The following is an 18597-nucleotide window of genomic DNA, read 5'->3' as shown; positions in this document are numbered from 1 at the left end:
ACATGCTAATTCAGGGCTCCTGTAATGCACTGCCCTTACAAGCACTGAGTCACTGCACACCAAGTAAATCACAGAAATATAGAATGGCATAGTTGGAGGGGACCTTAAAGATCATCCAGTTCCAACCCCCTGCTATGGGCAGGACTGCCACCCACCAGATCTCTAGGCATCCTGTGCCTCACCATGCTCTGAGTAAAGAATTTCTTCGTAACACCTAACCTAAATCTACCGTCTTTAGTTTAATGCCATTCACACTTGCCCTACCAAAAAGAGGCAGCAGGAGGGGATTTGGGGCCCAGGTGTTTCTGCTGTGGTGCGACCTGGAGCTGCTGTAAGTGGGCACACACAGGAACCCTTTGCAGCAAACTCTCTGCTGAATAAGTGGCTGTGCTCCCAGGGCCCACGCACCGAGCACAGCCCCTCCTGCCTCACCTATCCTCCCGCAGGTTCCTCCTACTGCCTGTAACTCCTGCCTTCCTCTCACTGCACATAACTACAAGATTTTCTGGGCAATGATTCATTTTTTTTTCCTACAGATACACTGAATATCCAGGCAAAGGATACTGAGCATGTGGTGAGGTCACTGAGGCTAGCACAGAGATGTCCGAATAGCTTTAGAAGAGCATATATCCTGCAAATTTAGCTGAGGCACCAAGTCAAATTTACCTTGCTGAGCAGCTTGCTGCTACAGGTGCTGGATAGAATTCAGGGTATGGAAAACAGCTTCTGGGATCTCTTCCCAGTACTCTGGTAGCTGTGTGATGAGAGCTGTGATTTAGTAACAGACAGTCGCGTTAACAGTTGTATAAATGTTAACCTTCATTAGCAGTAGTATTTTCTAGAAACCCCTGGGCAGACAGGGGTTTCAGTGTACCCTGAAACACGAAGTAGGTAGAAAAGGAGTCTCCTCATTCTGCTGACTCAGCTGACATGCTCCAATAGGCTGCAGGAAGCAGGGAGGGGACTGCCTAATGACTGGGAATAACAAAGGGGTGGGGCGGGAGAACCTGGTCATAAAATCCCTAATCCTCCACCCCTAATATGCATGAGGAGTTCCTGCCAGCCATACAGCTCAGTGTGTTTTATCATTGGACTTAGATGCAACTGGGGCTGCAATGGGATCAAATTTAAGTTCAAATGAGGTAAGCAGAAGAAGCCTATAGCAAATGAAAAGTGGGTGGAATTCTAATTTTCCACAGCAGAGAACAAGCTGTTTTAGATGTAGGGGCAAGCCACAGGAGGCAGGTTTGCTGTTCCTTGGATCTTATAGTTGCAAGGAGTGTTTTCCTAGGCTAGCATCGTGCAGAACCTTGTGGCATGTCTGTTTTCCAGTTATGTTTTAGGGTTAGCAGCATTACTTGCTGTGCTTGCTGAAAGGAAAAGCTTCATGTAAAGAAAGCAAGAAGCTTCCTTGGAGTTGCTGATATGGGTTTGGTGTCTGGTAAAGCACCTAATGACTATCACTGATACTCGTGGCCCTGAATACGATTTTGAATGGGAGATGTTTTTAAATGTCAGCCTAAAATAAAGGTTGAACGTGTAGTTTAGTTTTCTTAACTTTGCCTTATATTGTTCTTCCTAGACTTTTACGGGCACCTCAGCGCCAGTGGAGAGAACGGTAGGTAGTAATTAGCTGTCCCTTCATTAAATGCTGTCCAGTGCTGAATGCAGAGCAGCAGAAAAATGTTGGGAATTCAGTGGCTCAGGGGAAAACTGTGCTGGCTTGGTTACAGTATGCTGAAAGGCTCAGCTGCAGCTTCAGCTCCGTAGGTGAAGTATTGCTTTGCTTTTCTGATGCTTTTGGTGCTGTTGGTGTTGTGCTATATCTGGGCAGATTTGTTCATCAACCATGCTTATTTTTTAATTCCTTTCCTTTTTTATATTTTGATTTCTTTGGATGAAACTTGCTTCTTGCATTGTTCCTTCATAAGAAGACTGTGTAAGTGGGTGTTTCGGTGTTTGTTAGTGCTTTAGTATTCCTTGTCATCTTTTTTTTTTTTGTATCACAGTGACCTCTCATATAACTTAACTTTCACTGTGTAACAGTGCTTGAAAATTCAGCCCCAGAACATGTAAAACTGGAATAAATGTGTCGTCTTTTGTCTTTCCAGTTTCATTATCCTCACAGTAGAAGCAGTGCCAAAACTCTGAACGCAAAAAAAAAAAACCAAACAAACAAAAAACCAGGGTATTCTGTTGAGACTGACCTGAGGATGCATTCTTTGGCAAATGAAAACTCCCCGAGCAATTAGCAGACGTTCAGGTTGATAAGTATTAGCATAAAGTAAAATGTTAGATAAACTGTTCTGAGCTGATGAATGAGGGGCAGTGACAGCAGAATGGGGTTGTCTTCAGATACTTGCCATTAGCTTGGTGCTCTTGCCCTGCATTGGTGATGTGGTGGCTTACTAGCCTGGTTGGTTTGAGCTTTGATTGCACGTGATCCTGGTGGGGGACTGTGGTGAGGCTCTCACAGATGGTGGTAATTTTGGTCTTTGTCTCATGAAGGTTTGCTGTTAGTGATCGTATCTGATCTCTGATTTTAACTGAGAGCTGCTTGCTGCTGTCTACGTTCCTCCAAGGTGAAACACCATAGTCAAGCAAGACTTTAACTGCAGAGTTACTTCAAAAAAAATGGGTATTAAAATGATGTTTAGGCCTCTGTGTATAATCTCCCAGTTCAAAGGAAGTATGTTAACATCACAGAAATTGTTTTTAATCCTGTAAACTCAGCATTTGTTTATAGGATCAAACTCATTTTTTTTTTCTTTGCCTTTCGTTTTGCAAATGGGTCTCTAGGGGTGAGAGCTGTACAGTTCACTGGCCTTAGGTCATGCCTTTTGTCTTTAAAGTATTTAAGGTGGCAGAACCGTACTGAATACAGGAAATAAAATATGGAGTAGGACACAGAGCTCTTTTTTCTTGCCCTTTTAGGAAAGGAAAACAAGAACAAGCAACAAAATCATTAAGGAACTGACTTTTTAAAATGTTTTTTTGACCATGACAATTAATAGTTGCGATGATAAATATGTGGATGTCAAACATCTGAGTTGTTTTATGCCACTCTATAGCTCAAAAAGGAAACTAGCTTTCATTACCAGTCAACATCAGGTCAATTCATGGAATGTTTGAGTGTCTGTGACCAAAACTTAAATGGCCACTTAAATTAAAAGGATAATGTAAGGTACTTGGTGAGAAAATGTAGGTAGTGCACTTAAGCTGTGAGGCAAAAAAAAAACCCCAGCTCTTCTGATTACTTGAATTACTGTATCGTATCAAAATAACATAGATTAACATGGTCTTTACAGAAAGCCATGCTGAACTGTGCACGTTTTAGACTCAGTTTCCCTTCCAAGTTTTGGATTTATTCTAATGAGAGATTCCAGCCATGGAATTGCAAGTAGGGAAAAAATGAAAAACACATGAAAATGGCAGTCTGAGCCACGCATGTTTTATATAGCTCTTCGAAGGAATGAAGCCTTGGTCCACTGCTGCTCCATTTGTTTTTATTCTGTGTCAACCCTAGTGAGCTCTGTCAATTTTTAACAGGACCTAGCTATGGGATATTTTTAAATGGGTGAAATAAATATAAAATGCACAGTACAAGGAAAGTGTTTATTATGCATCTGACCTTGCCTGAGGTAGCCGACATGGTAACGTAATGAAATCCTGCCCACCCCTTGGGCTCCAGAGCTCTTTGAAGTTAGCAGGTGCCACATACCTGACAGAGGCCAGAGCCATGGCAATGATATGGTGTTTGGTATCCTGCTGAGCTTTCTGACAGGGCTGAGCATTTTCTTTGTTGGTCTTCACAAGTTTTAAAGTAGCATGAGTCTTCTATTTTGTTTTGAAGAGAAAGCTAAGGAAAGAAGGCTCTGCTCCAAATACATCTGTTGCACTGTTTTGCTTTAATAATTGCCTTTTCACTTGATTTAACTCAAGAATGTCACGTGTGTTTCACTCTAGTCTCCTGAAGAACAATTTCTTTAGAAGTGCAGAAGGAATTTTACTGAAATAGAAGTTTTAGGGTCCAGTTAGGCAACTCTTAATCATATGAATGAGCATGCATATGTGAACAGTACCACTGGCTTCCCTGGGAATAGAAATGTCAGGATTGCACAAACGTGCCACAGGACTTTTATCTGACGTAGGACAGGGTGACCAATTCCTGTGTTTGTAATCTCATATATTTAAGTAGTTTCAACAGTGATTATTAAAATGCCTGGCTTGTGTTTCCGGTTTATGAGGTAACAATCAGGTCTCAGACCAAATAAACACAGAAGCCGAAAGTTGTAGTGTGTGTAATAGCTGACCTGGGAGGCTTCTGGCCTTGGAATTCACCCAGCCTGTGATACGGTCATCATCAGATTAAAGGGAAACATGTGGAAGTCACTGCCAGCATTAACAACATTAAGTCATTAACAGCAGAGGATCGAGTTTAAGATATGCCTCTCAGGAGTTCTTTTCCAAGTGACTGTAAGTTGCTGTAATCTGGATCTGACAAAGCATTCTGACACCTACATTTAGGAGACATAAAGTCAGACTTCTAAGTCTTGACAACCCTGTGTTAAGCACTGGGGATTTATTCAGTATATTTGAAGAGTTAGATTCCATATATTTGGTGAGTTAAACTGGTATGGGAATTGTAACAGCAGGAAAGGGAACCATGTAAGTAGGCACACCCAGCTAATGGGGAAAGCTGAGCTCAGGGACACGGTCTTATATACTACCTCTTTATGCTACTTAGGGCTGAAGGAAGAAACCACTACCCACTTCATAAGCAAAGCAGAGGTCTAGACCCTGGTATTTAAAGAACAAGGCAAAGTTTATTCCCTAAAAATGGCATGGTGATTTTAGCAGTTCCCTGCAATGGGGGATTCTTCTACTCATGCCCATTCCTCGGTATTCAAGAGATGCAAGATTCAGCTTTCCTGGGGAAATGTATGCTCTACATCTGCTGAAATAGTACTGCTGAGGATGAAGACACTCAGGATTTTTTGGGTGAGAGAGTAGGGACCAGGTGTACACGTAACAAATACGTCAGTGTATGTGGCAGGGACAGGTAAGATTTAGCTGTTGATCCTTGGGTCTAGGGCTGAATCTTTATCATGTCCAATTATATTTAATGCATAGAATTGCAGAAGGACTTGGGCTGGGAAGGACCTTAAAGCCCATCCAGTTCCAACCCCCTGCTGTGGGCAGGGCTGCCACCACCACACCAGATCAGGCTGGCCAGGGCCCTATTGAATCTGGCCTTGAATACCTCCAGAGATGGAGCATCACCAGGTCTCTGGGCAGCCAGTGCCAGTGCCTCATCATCCTCTGAGTAAAAAATGTCCTCCTAATCTAAATCTCTCACCTTTCAGTTCTAGTAATTTCTCATTGTCTTATCACTATCTGCCAATGTAAAAATCATAGAATCGTAGAATGATTTGGGTTGGGAGGGACCTTTAAGATTATCTAGTTCCAGCCCCCCGGCTATAGGCAGGGACACTTCTCACTAGACCCGGTTGCTCAAAGCCCCATCCAGCCTGGTCTTGAATGCTACAATCTCAATGGGCAACTTTTTCTAGTGTCTCACCACCCTCACAGTAAAGAATTTCTTCATAATACCTAGTCTAAATCTACCGTCTTCCAGTTTAAAGCAATTTCCCCTCATCCAGTAAGTACATACCCTTATAAAAAGTCCCTCCCCAGCTTTCCTGTAGGCCCTCTGCAGGTACTGGAAGAAAAAGGTCAGTCTCCCTCTTGTTTAATGCATGTAGGAAAGCAATTCTGGCAGTTCAGCTCTAAAGTCTGGGCATGATGTATTTTTGTTGGTTTTGATTGCCTCATGGGCCTCTTGCTGACCCAGGAGGAAGAGGGAAGGGGTTAGACAGGTTGTTACTCAGAGGCTTTTCTCCATCCTGGTGAGGCTGAGGACTTTGTTGGTGGGGATGTAGATCTGCTTCATTACGTTGTAATAGCATCCAATGCCAAGTTACTGTCCTGTTTGCTTAATTTTGTCCGTGTGTTGTGAAACTTCAGGATAAGATTTCAGCTGCAACTGGAAACACATGGTCCAACAAAGCATGTAACATGTGAAGGAGATACTAATAAGATATATTTGATTATCTAATGTCAGCAAATCATTTTTACTTTTGCCTCTTGTATTAATATAAGCACTTCAGATGCAAAGTGATAAAACCCTTGTGCTTATGTTAGAATATGGTGTGTTCACTTTCTTAGTGTGTATTATGTCTATGAATGCAGGCATGAGAGGGTTTATGGGTAGAATTAACGTATTTTCTTACCAACTGGCATAGATGGAAAGATTAGACATTTTGTAGCACAAAAAGCCTGTTTTTGAGCTTTCATAGAACCAGTAGACTCAAAGCTCAATATCACTTCTAAGGAAATGTTAAGAGAAATTATATATTCATACACCAGTTTTAAAAAGGACAATGGTGCCTATGAAATGGAAGAGATGTTAATTTGGGAGTGGAGAAGTATAGAAACATGTTAAGGAGTTTTCTCCAAGGTGAAGTGTGGAGGAAGTTAAATTATAGCCAAAGGAATACGATGACATGTTAGTTTAGCATATAGAAGTTACGAGGTTTTATAAAATTAATATTTCTGAGCCCAAGGTATCTGATATCCAGTAGAGTTATGAGTTGATTCTCAGGATCATCACCGGAAAGAACAGTTTAGCTTTCTGTAGATCAGTGTCTTCATGAGAAGTATCTCCTGGCTGTCAGCAGCATTTCTGGTGTATTTGCACAGCTAATGTGGCAGCTATTGGAGTCCCGTAGGCAGTCTATTACATTGCAGATTTGAGGACACCAATGTGCATGATGTAAGGAGGTTCATTTTGATATTAGAGAAGCACTGTTAGAAGGAACTGTTCCTTATCAAATTAAACTCAGCAGCTGTTCTCAACTCATGTAGTTTTGAAATCTGCATCATCTTTATCAGATCTGGAAAGGGTTATGTGCCAAAAATGCATCTATTTTTTTCCAAATAGTTCAATTGGTTTGATAATAGCTCAGCCTTAAAATCTGTTTTATCCACGTGCTTAATACTTCAAGGTTAGAGCATGCAGAGGTCTGACTAGAGACTGATATTCATCCTGCTGTTGTTTTTTTTCTTTTTTTAATTGTTCTGCAGAGGCCAGTATCTCCTTTCAACTTACTTACTGTAAAAATACTAAGACTGAGGAACGTCCGGAAGGCAGACTTGCGTAAGTACTTCTGCAGTTGTCAAATATTTCATATAGTTTCTTATTTGGTGAATGTTATTATCCTCAAGTTGCATGGGAATACTGAAATGTATTGCTATAAGTCTGTAAGTACTATTTTTACTGTGATCCTAAGGTACTGCTTTCTGCACCTTAGTGTAAAGAGGCCAACTTAGGCAAGGTGATGCATTTGATTTCAGGCATCATGTCTCGTTGTATGAGACTTATTTTAGAGGGCTACTCTTTAAATGACGGCAACGCTTGTACTTCTGAAGGAGAAACCTGAGGACTCTCAACAGAATTCCTGATCAGAAGAACGGATAGAATCGATGACACAAGTGTAAAATCAGCAGTAGCAGGAAAGCCTATGTGTTCAAGAAACGTTTAGATGTTGTACTAAGAGATGTGATTTAGTGGGAAATACTGGTGATAGGTGAACAATTGGACTGGAGGATCTTGGAGGTCTCTTCCAACCTTGGTGATTCTATGATTCTATGAAAATAAGAGGTATAAGGAGTTAAAGTGAGGGTTTATGAAGGGAAGATAGGAAAAGATATCTAGAGTAGAGACTTCTAGAGAAAAGTATTGTAGCAAGATCAGAGAACAAGAGTAAAATGATAGTGAAATAGTGAAAATTGTGAATTGTAATGGTAAAAATACTCCAAGTCAGAAAAAATCTCTGCAGTAGAGAAGTCTCTGGAGACTGATAATATTCCACTGTTAGTCCTATTCATCTTCTCTGCCTATGTGGACTCTGGAAGGCATTAGCCTGTTGGACCAGAGCATAGACCAAAGAGGAAAGATATAAGTTAAAGTGGAAAAGCGAACATGATGTTCACTGGAATCATGCTGAATGTGTCTCAAAGTTAATTGTCTACTCAGGATTTCATGCAGTTTAGCAGTTTCTAAGGAAACCAGCAATGCATTTTCGTTCATGTACTATAGATTTTGGGATTTTATCTAGTGTGATCGGTAGAGAGTAGAGAAAGCTTGTCAGAAGTTGGAACTGGTTGCTTGTAGAAAGAATGTTGTTGGAACATGTGGAAATTGTGCAACAAGATTATTTTTGAATGAACACTTACTATCAGGGAACAAATCTTTGTTTCACTCACTCGTGGTATTCTGTATTACTTAATCCTACTTTTTCTGCAGTGCAATACTAGTGTACTTATTTATTGGGTGTCTTCTGTTCTCCAGCTTAAAAAATCTCCAAGAGAATATTCTAATTTACTGCTTATGTCTTGATGCTTTTTACTCTAGAAATTACAGATCGTCAAAATTTTATTTCCATAATATCTGCCTTGTCACAAATACTGTGTGCAAAGTTATAGAGCCTTATAGGTTGTGAAGTTCTGGGTTTCTTAGAGGTTAAAGATGTATTTTGATTTTCATAGACATGCACTTGATAGTTGTAGGCTTTTTATGCACTGCCTTTTTACTTAACGAAAAAGAGCTATTCAAATGCTTATGTGGTGATTTGCATCAACTAAACATGTGATTTGAGTGGGTAGTCACTGCAATTGCACCTGCAATCCTGCATGCTCAGTTGTGTGCATTTGTGTACTCCAGCAGGTTGCCTGCTTATGCTTCAATTCATTGTGGTTGTTCACGGGAAAAAAATTACTCACAATCACTGTTTGTCACAGTGAATAGCATGGTCTTTCTTCATGAAGCCAACTGGTTTGTTTGTCACAACATATTGACTTATTTCCTTGTGTTCTAGTCCCAAGAACTGAATGCATATTGTATATTTCTTCCCTTAAAATGCCCCGAATTCAGAACTTGGGTCTGGCTTCCCACAGGTTTGTTTAAAGCATATTTGGCAGAGAATTCTCAAGCAAGTGTGTCTTCTCTTGCAGAAAACTTGTTTCCTGAGGGAACACTAATAACATTGGGGGAAAAAAATAATTTGGGGTACTTTTGTATGTAGCCTGAAGGACATGTTTTGTGACACTGAAAAGGCATTTGAGAATCCAAACATCTCAGTTTTCCTCAAAACCTCAGTATTTTCAGCTGCAGGGAGAAATCTATTTTCTATCCAATTTTATAATGCAAATGATGTGCTTCTTGTTACAATCCCAAGTTAATGGTGGTGTTTTTTTTTTTTTTTGCTCTGCTTTGGCTTTTGTTTTTGCTCTGATTAAACCTTCACGTTCCCCATTCCAGTATTTTTGTTTTTGTTTTTCATATTTTCTCATTCTTGAAGTGTTTGTGCTTAATTTACTGAAGTTAATCTTTCTCCTTGGTCTTTGAATCTCCCATTGCTATTTACTTCACTAGGGAAAAAAGAAACATGCTATAAAAATTTCTCCCTACTATTGTTCCAGAGTAAGATAATTTTAATAGATTTGGCTGTGTTATTGAATCCTGGGCAAGTTATTCAAGTTTTCTCAATGTACTTAATTGCTTAATCCTTACATTGCCACAGTGAAGTAATTCATTGGTGTGTCAATCTCTTTGAAAATGGAAACTCCATTATTAATCACCATTAACCATTTGAATTTCCATCTGCCTACACTTGTGCCTTTGCTGAAGATCTGATTGGTCATGTCCTTCTGATCTGGGCTGGCCTTAGGCACTACCTGGATACACTGTACTTCCCACGGCTGTTAACAACCTCCCTCAGATTGCAGTAGTGTTGTTAACTGTGTGATGAGGGCACAGCTTTGGCAAAGCTTTATGGTAGAAAAACCCAATTCTTTAACTGTTACTGAAAGATAAAGAGGAGATGACATGAAGAAAATTGTATTTAATGTGACACTGTAACACTGCTACATGTTTTGGGTGTGATGCAGGGACTGACTATGGGTTGAATTATTTGGCCTCTTGACTCATAAGGTTCTTTTGAGAACCAGATGACTTGTTAAGCATTGCTAACATGAAACTGGAAGAATACGTATTGCAGTCTAAGTATGAGACCAGGGTCGTTACATCCTTTACCAACTTTGTGTAAGTTGCTCCCTGGCAATTTTCCATCTGAGTGTGAGGGGTTAAGATATGGAAGGAACTGACGTCTGTAGTGGCGCTTTCTTTCCCAGGTAGGAGTGATGGCAGGATTTGTCAGTCTGCTGATAGGGTGGTAGAAGGGAGTAGGATAAACTATAACATAATGTTGGTACTGAAAGATGAAAACTTTATAAGGAAGATTCCACTTCTAAAAGTTGTCAAATATGTTAATCAAAATGAAATTGCTGCATTGTGATTTGTGATAAGGATTAACAGAGGAATGATACCTTTTGGCAAAAAAACAAACCAAAAACAAACAAAAAACCCAACAAAAACCAACAAACCAAACCAAAACTGTACTCATTTAAACAAGCAGTTAGCTAAAGGCTTTCAGACACGTTTAAGTCCCCCAACAATGAGGAGAGCATACTAGACGACAAGACTCTGCTTTGATGTGAGTGCCCCCTGGACAGGGCATATACTGATAGCTGTTCTTGTGCTTTGGTAGTGTTAAACTACTACTTTCTGCCCCAGTCACTGAGCAGTCATGAGTATAGAGTTTCCTGCAGCATGGATAGGTGTGCATCTACAGCAAGTGCGGTCCAGTGTTACTGCAAATAAAGAGTAATGTTTTAAAAGAAAAATTATTTGACTAAGATTGAAAATTGGGAATCAGCATGACAAACATGCAAGTATGTTTCTGTTTTCCAGTCAATACTTCACTTTATTATTTATTCCTTAATCTACATGCTTCAGGAAAAATCCCCTATGGTGTTATCTCAGTCTTATTGGTGATAAGCATATATTACAATATTTCTTTCTCTAGACACATCATCACTCTGCTCATCTTTTTGTTATACAGTCACCCTTTCAGATTGCTATGTGACGTTGTGGTTGCCTACTGCATCGTCTGAGAAGGTTCGGACCAGAACCATCAGGAACAGCAAAAATCCAGTCTGGAATGAAGCTTTCTGTTACAAGATTGACCGACGAGTGAAGGTAATGAAAATAAATGCTTTTCATCATTCACTACCTGCACGTAGTCAATAGATCTTGCAATGCTACAGAAACTACAGCTGTTGCTTGCATCCTCCTTGATACTAATCTGTTCCATCTGTTTGGTACTTAAATGTCTACTATTCTGAAACAATAAGAAGCAATTAATTTCCCTGCAGAAAATGTCCATAGTATCCTATTCCTTGTCCTAACATATACAAGTGAAACCCAAGATAAAGATCGCATGAAGATAAACATAAAGTTAGTTCTAGGTATGGTGGAAAGAAAATCCTTTAATAGCCTATAGCTGTGCCTGTTCTATACGCTTAGAGCCTAAGGTCACACAACAAATGCAATAGCATTTAATACAGTTATTTAAAACAAATTCATGAGTGTTCTGCATGACCTGCCTTCCTTGTTTCCTTTCCCCAAGCTTACATTCTATCAGATCAAGCCCCAGGGCAAATGTAAGGCAAATTATATCACCTAGGCTCTGTGACAGATGAATCTGCTTCTCTGTGTATGTATTTATCATTGAAGACCCATGCTCCCAAATCCCCTTTTATGTCTCTTGTAGCCCTTTTTCCTTCTTTTCTTTAAAAATTGGAGGGAAAAAGAAAACCTTGTCTTGAGGTTTTCCTGCCTTATGGAGTTCTTTGAAAGACAATATTGAAAGAAAACCACAATATTCTTAACCTCTCTTTGCAGAATGTGCTGGAGCTGAAGGTTTGCGATGAAGACACGATCACCAGGGATGATGAACTCTGCACAGTTCTCTTTGACATAGATAAACTCAGTGTAGGACGTACCATTCGAGTGAAATTTCAACTGAATCCGCAGGTGAGCAATGGAATCTGTGAGCATGAAAGCTAATTTTCTTCCACAAAAATATATCTTTATACAGCATTTCCCTATAGTTTCACTGAACTGACTTTCTTTGCTGTTATCAGAAATAATTAAATCCCTATAGCAGTGCTCCATGCCAGTTTGAACTTTTGTAATAATAACACAGCTAATTCCTTGCATTTGGAATCGAAATGTGAAAAATGGCTGTTTTATGAGAATGGTCAGATCCTACATCTGCATGCTTCTATGAGATCTAGATGTCAAAATATTAGTCTTAGCAAATGCTTTTTCAGTATTTCAGAACTGAATACCTTCATTTGACACCACAGTTTCTTTTGCAAATTACTCTTATGTTCAGGGAGTTCCAAGTGCGAGTATAAATATGTTTATTTTACAAATGATATGCAACTTGTGTACGTGAAGAAAATTAACTAATATACTCTTCTTTTCTGCTTTTTCCTCTTTTCAGGCACGTGAGGAGCTGGAGGTGGAGTTCACATTGCAGAACACGTGAGTAGACTCTTGCATTCCATACAAACTTTCATATTGAGTATAAAAGTAGTGTGGAAAGCTTATTCATCTGTGACAGCATTTCTCAAACCCTCAGTCTCCAAAGCAGTGTCTAGATATGTTCATTCAAGTCTAGTAAACTGGAATTTCAGAATTTAAATTTCAGAATTTATAATTTAAATATCTTAAACTCATTTTTGTTCAGGATAACTAATGCCTCCTGGGCACCTATGTCCTCCAGTTCTCTTTTCTTCATTGGATTAGTATATAAGGAAGTACAAGTTAAAATATTAAAGAAACTTGGACTATTAGAAAAGGAATGCTAAGCCTTGTTATCTCATAGTGACCCTTTTCCGGCACTCTGATGCAAGACAATATCCATCTCTGTAGTATGCTTTATCACTCTGGGGAAGTTATTTGAAAAGGTTGCTGTTATCAGTTATATGTGATATGTGTTGTTGGACTGAAAGCATTGTTAAAACAACCTTAGAGGTGAGCTGATATTGCTGGGACCTTCATGAGGCATTCAGGGTGATTTTGAAGGATATTGTGCTAATATGTTGGTGAGCAATTTGAATAGTGCGATATTCGTGCCAGAAGGGGAAATTAGGAACTCGTGGAGAAAGGGCAATAGCTCAGCGTTATGTGCACAAGCAAAAGAACCTTCAGAGATAAAAAACAGTCCCAGAATCTCTTTATTACAAGTCATGTAAACTTACCAGTCTGGATTGTTTGTTGTTTACTGTGTACCAAAACTGGCAGAAGGCCCTGCACCCACAAGACAAATAGTGCTTATCATAGCTCAGGGTGTCATGAAATCAGTAACAGCAATGGGGAAGGAGCTCCACTAGATACTCCAAATGATCTGACTAGGGTCTTCCCAGTTACAGGTTGGTTTATGGAGTTGGTGTGTAGAATTATACTCTTGATAATTCTGTGTTTTGATGAGGGAGGTCTGGGCAGGTTGTCTGGCCTGGGTGTTGTGCACAGGCGGGTTCATGTATGGGTGCAGAGGATGGAACGTGTGAGAGCTGGATATGTGTGGAAACCATTATTTGAACCTTGCAGCTAGTTGCATTTTCCTAGAGACATGTTTGGTAGACTAAGACAGGGAGAAACCATCTTCTACAGATTCTGAGAATTCTACTGACTGGAGGAAAATGGTTGGGACTGTACAAGTAAAAAGGACCCTTGGTACTCCCAAGGAGGAGGCTTCTAGAAGACTCACAATTGTGGGTCAGTTGCTACAAGAACACTTCTGATCCACTTTTTTTATTCATAGTGTGGTAACGCAGTGACTAATGCAATAATTGTGACCTAAAGAACTCCAGAGAAAAGGAGAGAAATTGCTGCACTTGGGATAGGGAATGTAATTGAGTGGATCCAACAGGCCTGGAAAGATGAAACACACTTGGGGAAATATGCTTCTTGTCTTAAGGTGGATAAATGTTTCCCCTGGTGTCCCTCATTTATGTTTCTTGCATGTGCATGGAAGTTGGTGGTGTTCTGCCTGTCAGTCAAGTCTGGAATAAATGTGTGAGCACACTGAAGTGCTTTTTGTTTGGTTGTTGTTGTTTTTCTGACAACATAGAAAAGTGTTCTATCAGGAATAATGAATGAAAGGGTTGGTGGACTAAAATTAGAGACTACGGATTACATTACCTGTGATAAGCTAGAGAGATCTGAAACACTAAAGTAGCTGGGATGGGTCACCACTGAACTATGGACCAAAGTGGCCTCTCCTGTGGTGAACAAGCTCAGCAGGTTTTGGCAAGGCAGCCAAACAAGAATCCTTGGTTGTTCAGCAAGGGGTAAAATGAGCCCTGGGAAACGTAATATGCACTTTGAAACTTCTTATTGAGAGAGACACCCACGTGGAGAATTTCAAACAGGAAAAGGAACAGCATCCAGGAAAAAATGGGGACATTACCATGTGAAGAAACAGAAGGATGTTAGTGATGCTGGCTCCCTGCTTAGATGCAGAAAAGGTGTAGTGCTGTCAGAGATAACGAATGAGACTTCCTTACTGAAACCAGGCTCCCTGAATCAAGTTTTGACTGTTGAAACTTGAGGGAAACTGGTGGCTGCTGAGCCAAGCTCGTGGAGTGGGCACAGTGAAGCTCTGCAGGAAATTACTGAGGAATTGATTTCTTCAAAATGAGATAAGCAGATATTTAGTGGCCAGAGAACCAACTAGAAGACTGTGTAAACTCCTCTTCATGTGATGTTAACAGTCATCTTAAACAGTTAACCTACCCCGAAAGCATTACTGGACTAGAGAACTGTTGAGAGAATTAGAGATAATTTTCAGAATTACAGCTTACCAGGTGTGATAGTTTCTAAAAATATTGTATTATGACAAGAACATGCTTTGAAATGAATCTTTGCTTCTTTTTTCTTTTAAATTTGGTAGTTTATTTTGGAAATGATTATTACACTGTCTGACTTTATCTGAAGTAGTTTGTCATTCCTTCCCTGTCTTTACTGTAGTCTTTACAGATCACCAATTCCAAAACTTGCTATATTAGTGTGTTCTTCATTTTCAACACTTCACATGCATAATACAATGAATGAAATGTAATCCCAGGCCAAGTAAGTCTCCTGGGTTGTACCTATGATAGTGGCTTTGTCACTCCTATTTTTGTTTGCCTTACTGCAAAAGTTGTTTTTGGTTACTTTTACAGAAGACTATTGCAAAAGTTTCCTCATGATACACAAGTGGACTGTGTGAAATTGGTTTTGGTATTCATTCCTGTTTTATTTAAAACTTTTTGCTTTGATAGCTTGGTTTCTACAACTGCATGATGAATGCCCTCTCTAGTTTTGCCTCACTCCTGTTTCATTGCCTGCAATACTTTCAAACATACCTCTCTGTGCTGCCACTACCCATGGCAGGCACTGAGAGCCGGACGTTTGATCCTAATGACACAGAGAGGAAGGCATGCTCCTTCCTCCAAGTGCCTTTTCACCAGCAACCAAGAAAAGGGATTGCAAACACCCATCCAGTGTTTTATGGGCCCATAGCACGAGCCCAGCTGGCATGACAGCTGCTGCCCTTGAGCAGCAGTGACAGAAAAGGTAAGGTCATTGTACGCAGATCGTGGAATTGCACATCTTAGTGCTTTTTGTGTTACTTTGTGGTGATTGCCAATAGTAACACAGGCTTTCTCCCTCATGTTTCCACTGGTAGGGTCCAGCAACAACATGAGCCTTTACGGATTGCTGGGGAGACTGGGTCTCGCTGGACTCGGTGGCTTCGCTCCCTCAACATCCCTCTCCCTTCTGACTTTTACTGAAGATTGGGCCTGTTATTAAGTGGCCACAAATAGACTTCTGGTGAACTAAAAGGTACTTCGAGTTTCAAAGGAGAGGTCTGAGGGGCCCAGGGTATTTCTGGGTCTGATGATCTTTTTGGTCTCTTTCTATCTTTCAGATATCCTGAGTTGAGGAGGTGCATCTCTAACAATTCTTAGAAGAATGAAGGACTACTATTACACAGCCTTTCACTTCAGCCCTTTCCTTTTATTTTTTTTTCCTAAATGTGAAAGTGCTTAAAACTAAGCCCACTTAATGCAAATGAATGTAAATAGATGTACAAAAAGTTGTATAAAACTTGAATGTTAATTATTAAATTATGGCAAACAGATGATTTTTAGAAAATAAAAGCCTTTATTTCTTTCTGTAGTTCTGCTGTGTTGCTTTCAGAAAGTTTCCCTGTGTGTCTGGGGAGCAGCAGATCATGTCTTCAGTTTGGTTTGGGCGCTGCTGAGGAAATTGAGTGGGCTGACTCTCAGTTTGCTGAGGGCTGAGTAGTGTACTGTTCTTACATGTATTTGTGGCAGGAAGTTTCAAGTCCTCAAGGAGTACGTAAGACAAAAATTTTAAGTCAAGGAAGATAATTGCCCGGCAATCTTTGAGGCTAATACATTTTTTTTAAATTGAAATAGCTCCATCCTCTATCCTTCTCTCTGGTCATCAGAAAAGTAGCTTACCCTACGCAGATGTCATTAAAAAAGAAAGGGGGAAGCTGGATCTGACATAAAAGAATTATGATTTTGTACATAGGTAGCTAAAAGTCGACTCTCAGGTGAAACAGAACATGGTTGTCTACTTTAATTGGAGTTGTAATGTAAGAATCCAACTGGCATTAACTTCCCAATGATATTGACTGTTTCATTATACGCCAGGTATGATGGAAGGAGGAAAAGAGAGTTTGATCTGGAGCAGGTGTTGTGTTGCAGAGGCATAGGACGGGAAGTGATCCGCTGGGTCACAGTGAGCACCACAGTCCTGGGTACCCCATTTGATAGATATTTAGTGGGGAAAGATGTCCAGGCTTTCTGTTCCTGGCTTTCCCTGCTGCAGGTCATGCTTTGCTCCCAGCTGTCTTAGTAAAGCCATGATCTGCATTATAAAGGCCACAGGTCACGAAGTGTTACTATGTGTAACAAGTTGTGTGATAGCAAGCTGTTTGTTAGGGACCTTAACGGCTAAGTAAGTGTGTGTTAACTGACGAAGTAGTCAAGAAATTGATGTTAATCAGTGCCAGAATGATAGGTAAAATATTCAAAGGTCCCTGTCAGAATAAATACTAAGAACTCTTCCACACTCATCTACTCTGTAGCCGTAGCTGATCTCCGAAGTTTCAAAGAAAGGTGAATGCCATTTCTCTCTTAAAAACAAGTGTATAGGTCATCAGGTTAAAATAATAATGTCTGCCCTATGCAGTGAATAGCAGAAGCCTTGAAACTCAGTATCTAAAAGTTGGAAGCACAGTGTGGAAAGATTAGCAGTAAATGGCAGCAGCTGGGCTTCCTTACAGTAATGACCACGCAGCTTCTCCCTCTAAAGGGATGTCTCTTCTGGCAGTGCTCAAAGCCTGTGCTGTCCTAGTTCTTCCAAAGAGTCTTCTAAGTCATTAGGTGCAACAATTCAGATTCTTCCACCTAGTTTGAAAGTCATGCTTTGGACCTCAGCTTAACTTTATTCTTTGTTGATACCAAGAACTCAAATAATGCTACGCTCTACTGGATGCTTCCCTCCATCAGGAAGCATTTTTTCCTTCTCTTTCCGTGTTTATCTTAACAGGATATGCAGGCTGAAATCTTTTAGTATCTGTCCAGCTGTTTCTCTGCTTTCCTTGTGCTACTTCATGAAATATGAGTATAGCGATGCTATAAGACATGTAAGGTTTGACTACAAATAAGTGGACAAGTCTGAAATAAATCTTGAATGGTAATTAATCCCATTTTCCTTACAGATAGAAACACATACGTATGTTCCGTGCCTGATATTCTTTGAACTCATTTAACAAACTTTCAATATGAAGTGATCCTACAAAATTCTGAAGTAACTTGCATAACTGTTTTCCCAAGTTTGCTGCATTTAGCCAAATTGTAGTGGTGGTGGTGTTTTTTTTTGTTTTTCTCTTGAAGGAAAACATCGGTTTGGAAATGAAACTTAAAGTTGTTTATCAGATTTGAAATTTTGGGAGAGTTCTTTGTCACAAGAAATTTCTGTGAAGCTATTTTTCATGTGTTTGTACTAAATTCTAATAGTCTACGATAAGTATTCTCATTAATTTGGTGGTAATGTTAATTGGTCTGATTTTAAAGGAAGCTTGATATGTGATTTCTGCTGAGATGCAGTGCATATCTCAACTGTATAACTGTGTGAGACTACAGTGTGTATAATCAATAGCTTGTAAAATCTGAATAGATTACTATTACTTTCTGCATGGATTGAGGAGTTGGTGCAAAGGCCTTATGATTTTAGACATATGTTTTAATGAGGAGCTGCCTGGTTATTTTTTTAGTGGTGCGATTTTTTTGTTTTAAGTATTTAAGTATTTAAGAACGTAAAAATTAGTTTCTGCAGTATATGAACCAATTTCTGCTCTTAGATGGTTAAGAGGAAACACACATATGGTGCATATGTTAAAATTTCACATCCAATTTGCAAATGTCTTAATAGATGTGAGTAAAATGTCTTCGTCTTTATACTTCTGTGGTAACCTGGGCAAGTGTTTTTTTGGGTATAATAACTTGGGCCAAACTGTGTAATGCTCAAAATGATCAGAATGG

The 18597-nt window shown here is 39.8% G+C and overlaps 1 protein-coding gene across 2 annotated transcripts in view; it reads left to right on the top strand.

Annotated features, from left to right (window-relative positions):
* Positions 1-1041: 1041 nt before the first annotated feature.
* The window catches only part of PLA2G4EL2 (phospholipase A2 group IVE-like 2), a 32184-nt gene continuing 14628 nt past the window's right edge, over positions 1042-18597 (top strand). The window contains exons 1-6 of one of the 2 annotated variants that reach the window (XM_001234837.6): positions 1042-1142; positions 1583-1618; positions 7147-7219; positions 11025-11161; positions 11867-11998; positions 12474-12514. In XM_001234837.6, the coding sequence (XP_001234838.3) occupies positions 1116-1142; positions 1583-1618; positions 7147-7219; positions 11025-11161; positions 11867-11998; positions 12474-12514 (446 nt within the window). In that variant the 5' untranslated portion in view covers positions 1042-1115. The remainder of the gene's footprint in view (positions 1143-1582; positions 1619-7146; positions 7220-11024; positions 11162-11866; positions 11999-12473; positions 12515-18597) is intronic. The other variant, XM_004941646.5, reaches the window with a different exon arrangement.

This window comes from Gallus gallus, chromosome 5 (assembly GCF_016699485.2).
Source record: "Gallus gallus isolate bGalGal1 chromosome 5, bGalGal1.mat.broiler.GRCg7b, whole genome shotgun sequence".
NCBI classification, from domain to species: domain Eukaryota; kingdom Metazoa; phylum Chordata; class Aves; order Galliformes; family Phasianidae; genus Gallus; species Gallus gallus.
Note: the sequence above shows the minus strand (reverse complement) of the source record. Positions and strands in the feature narration are given on the sequence as shown.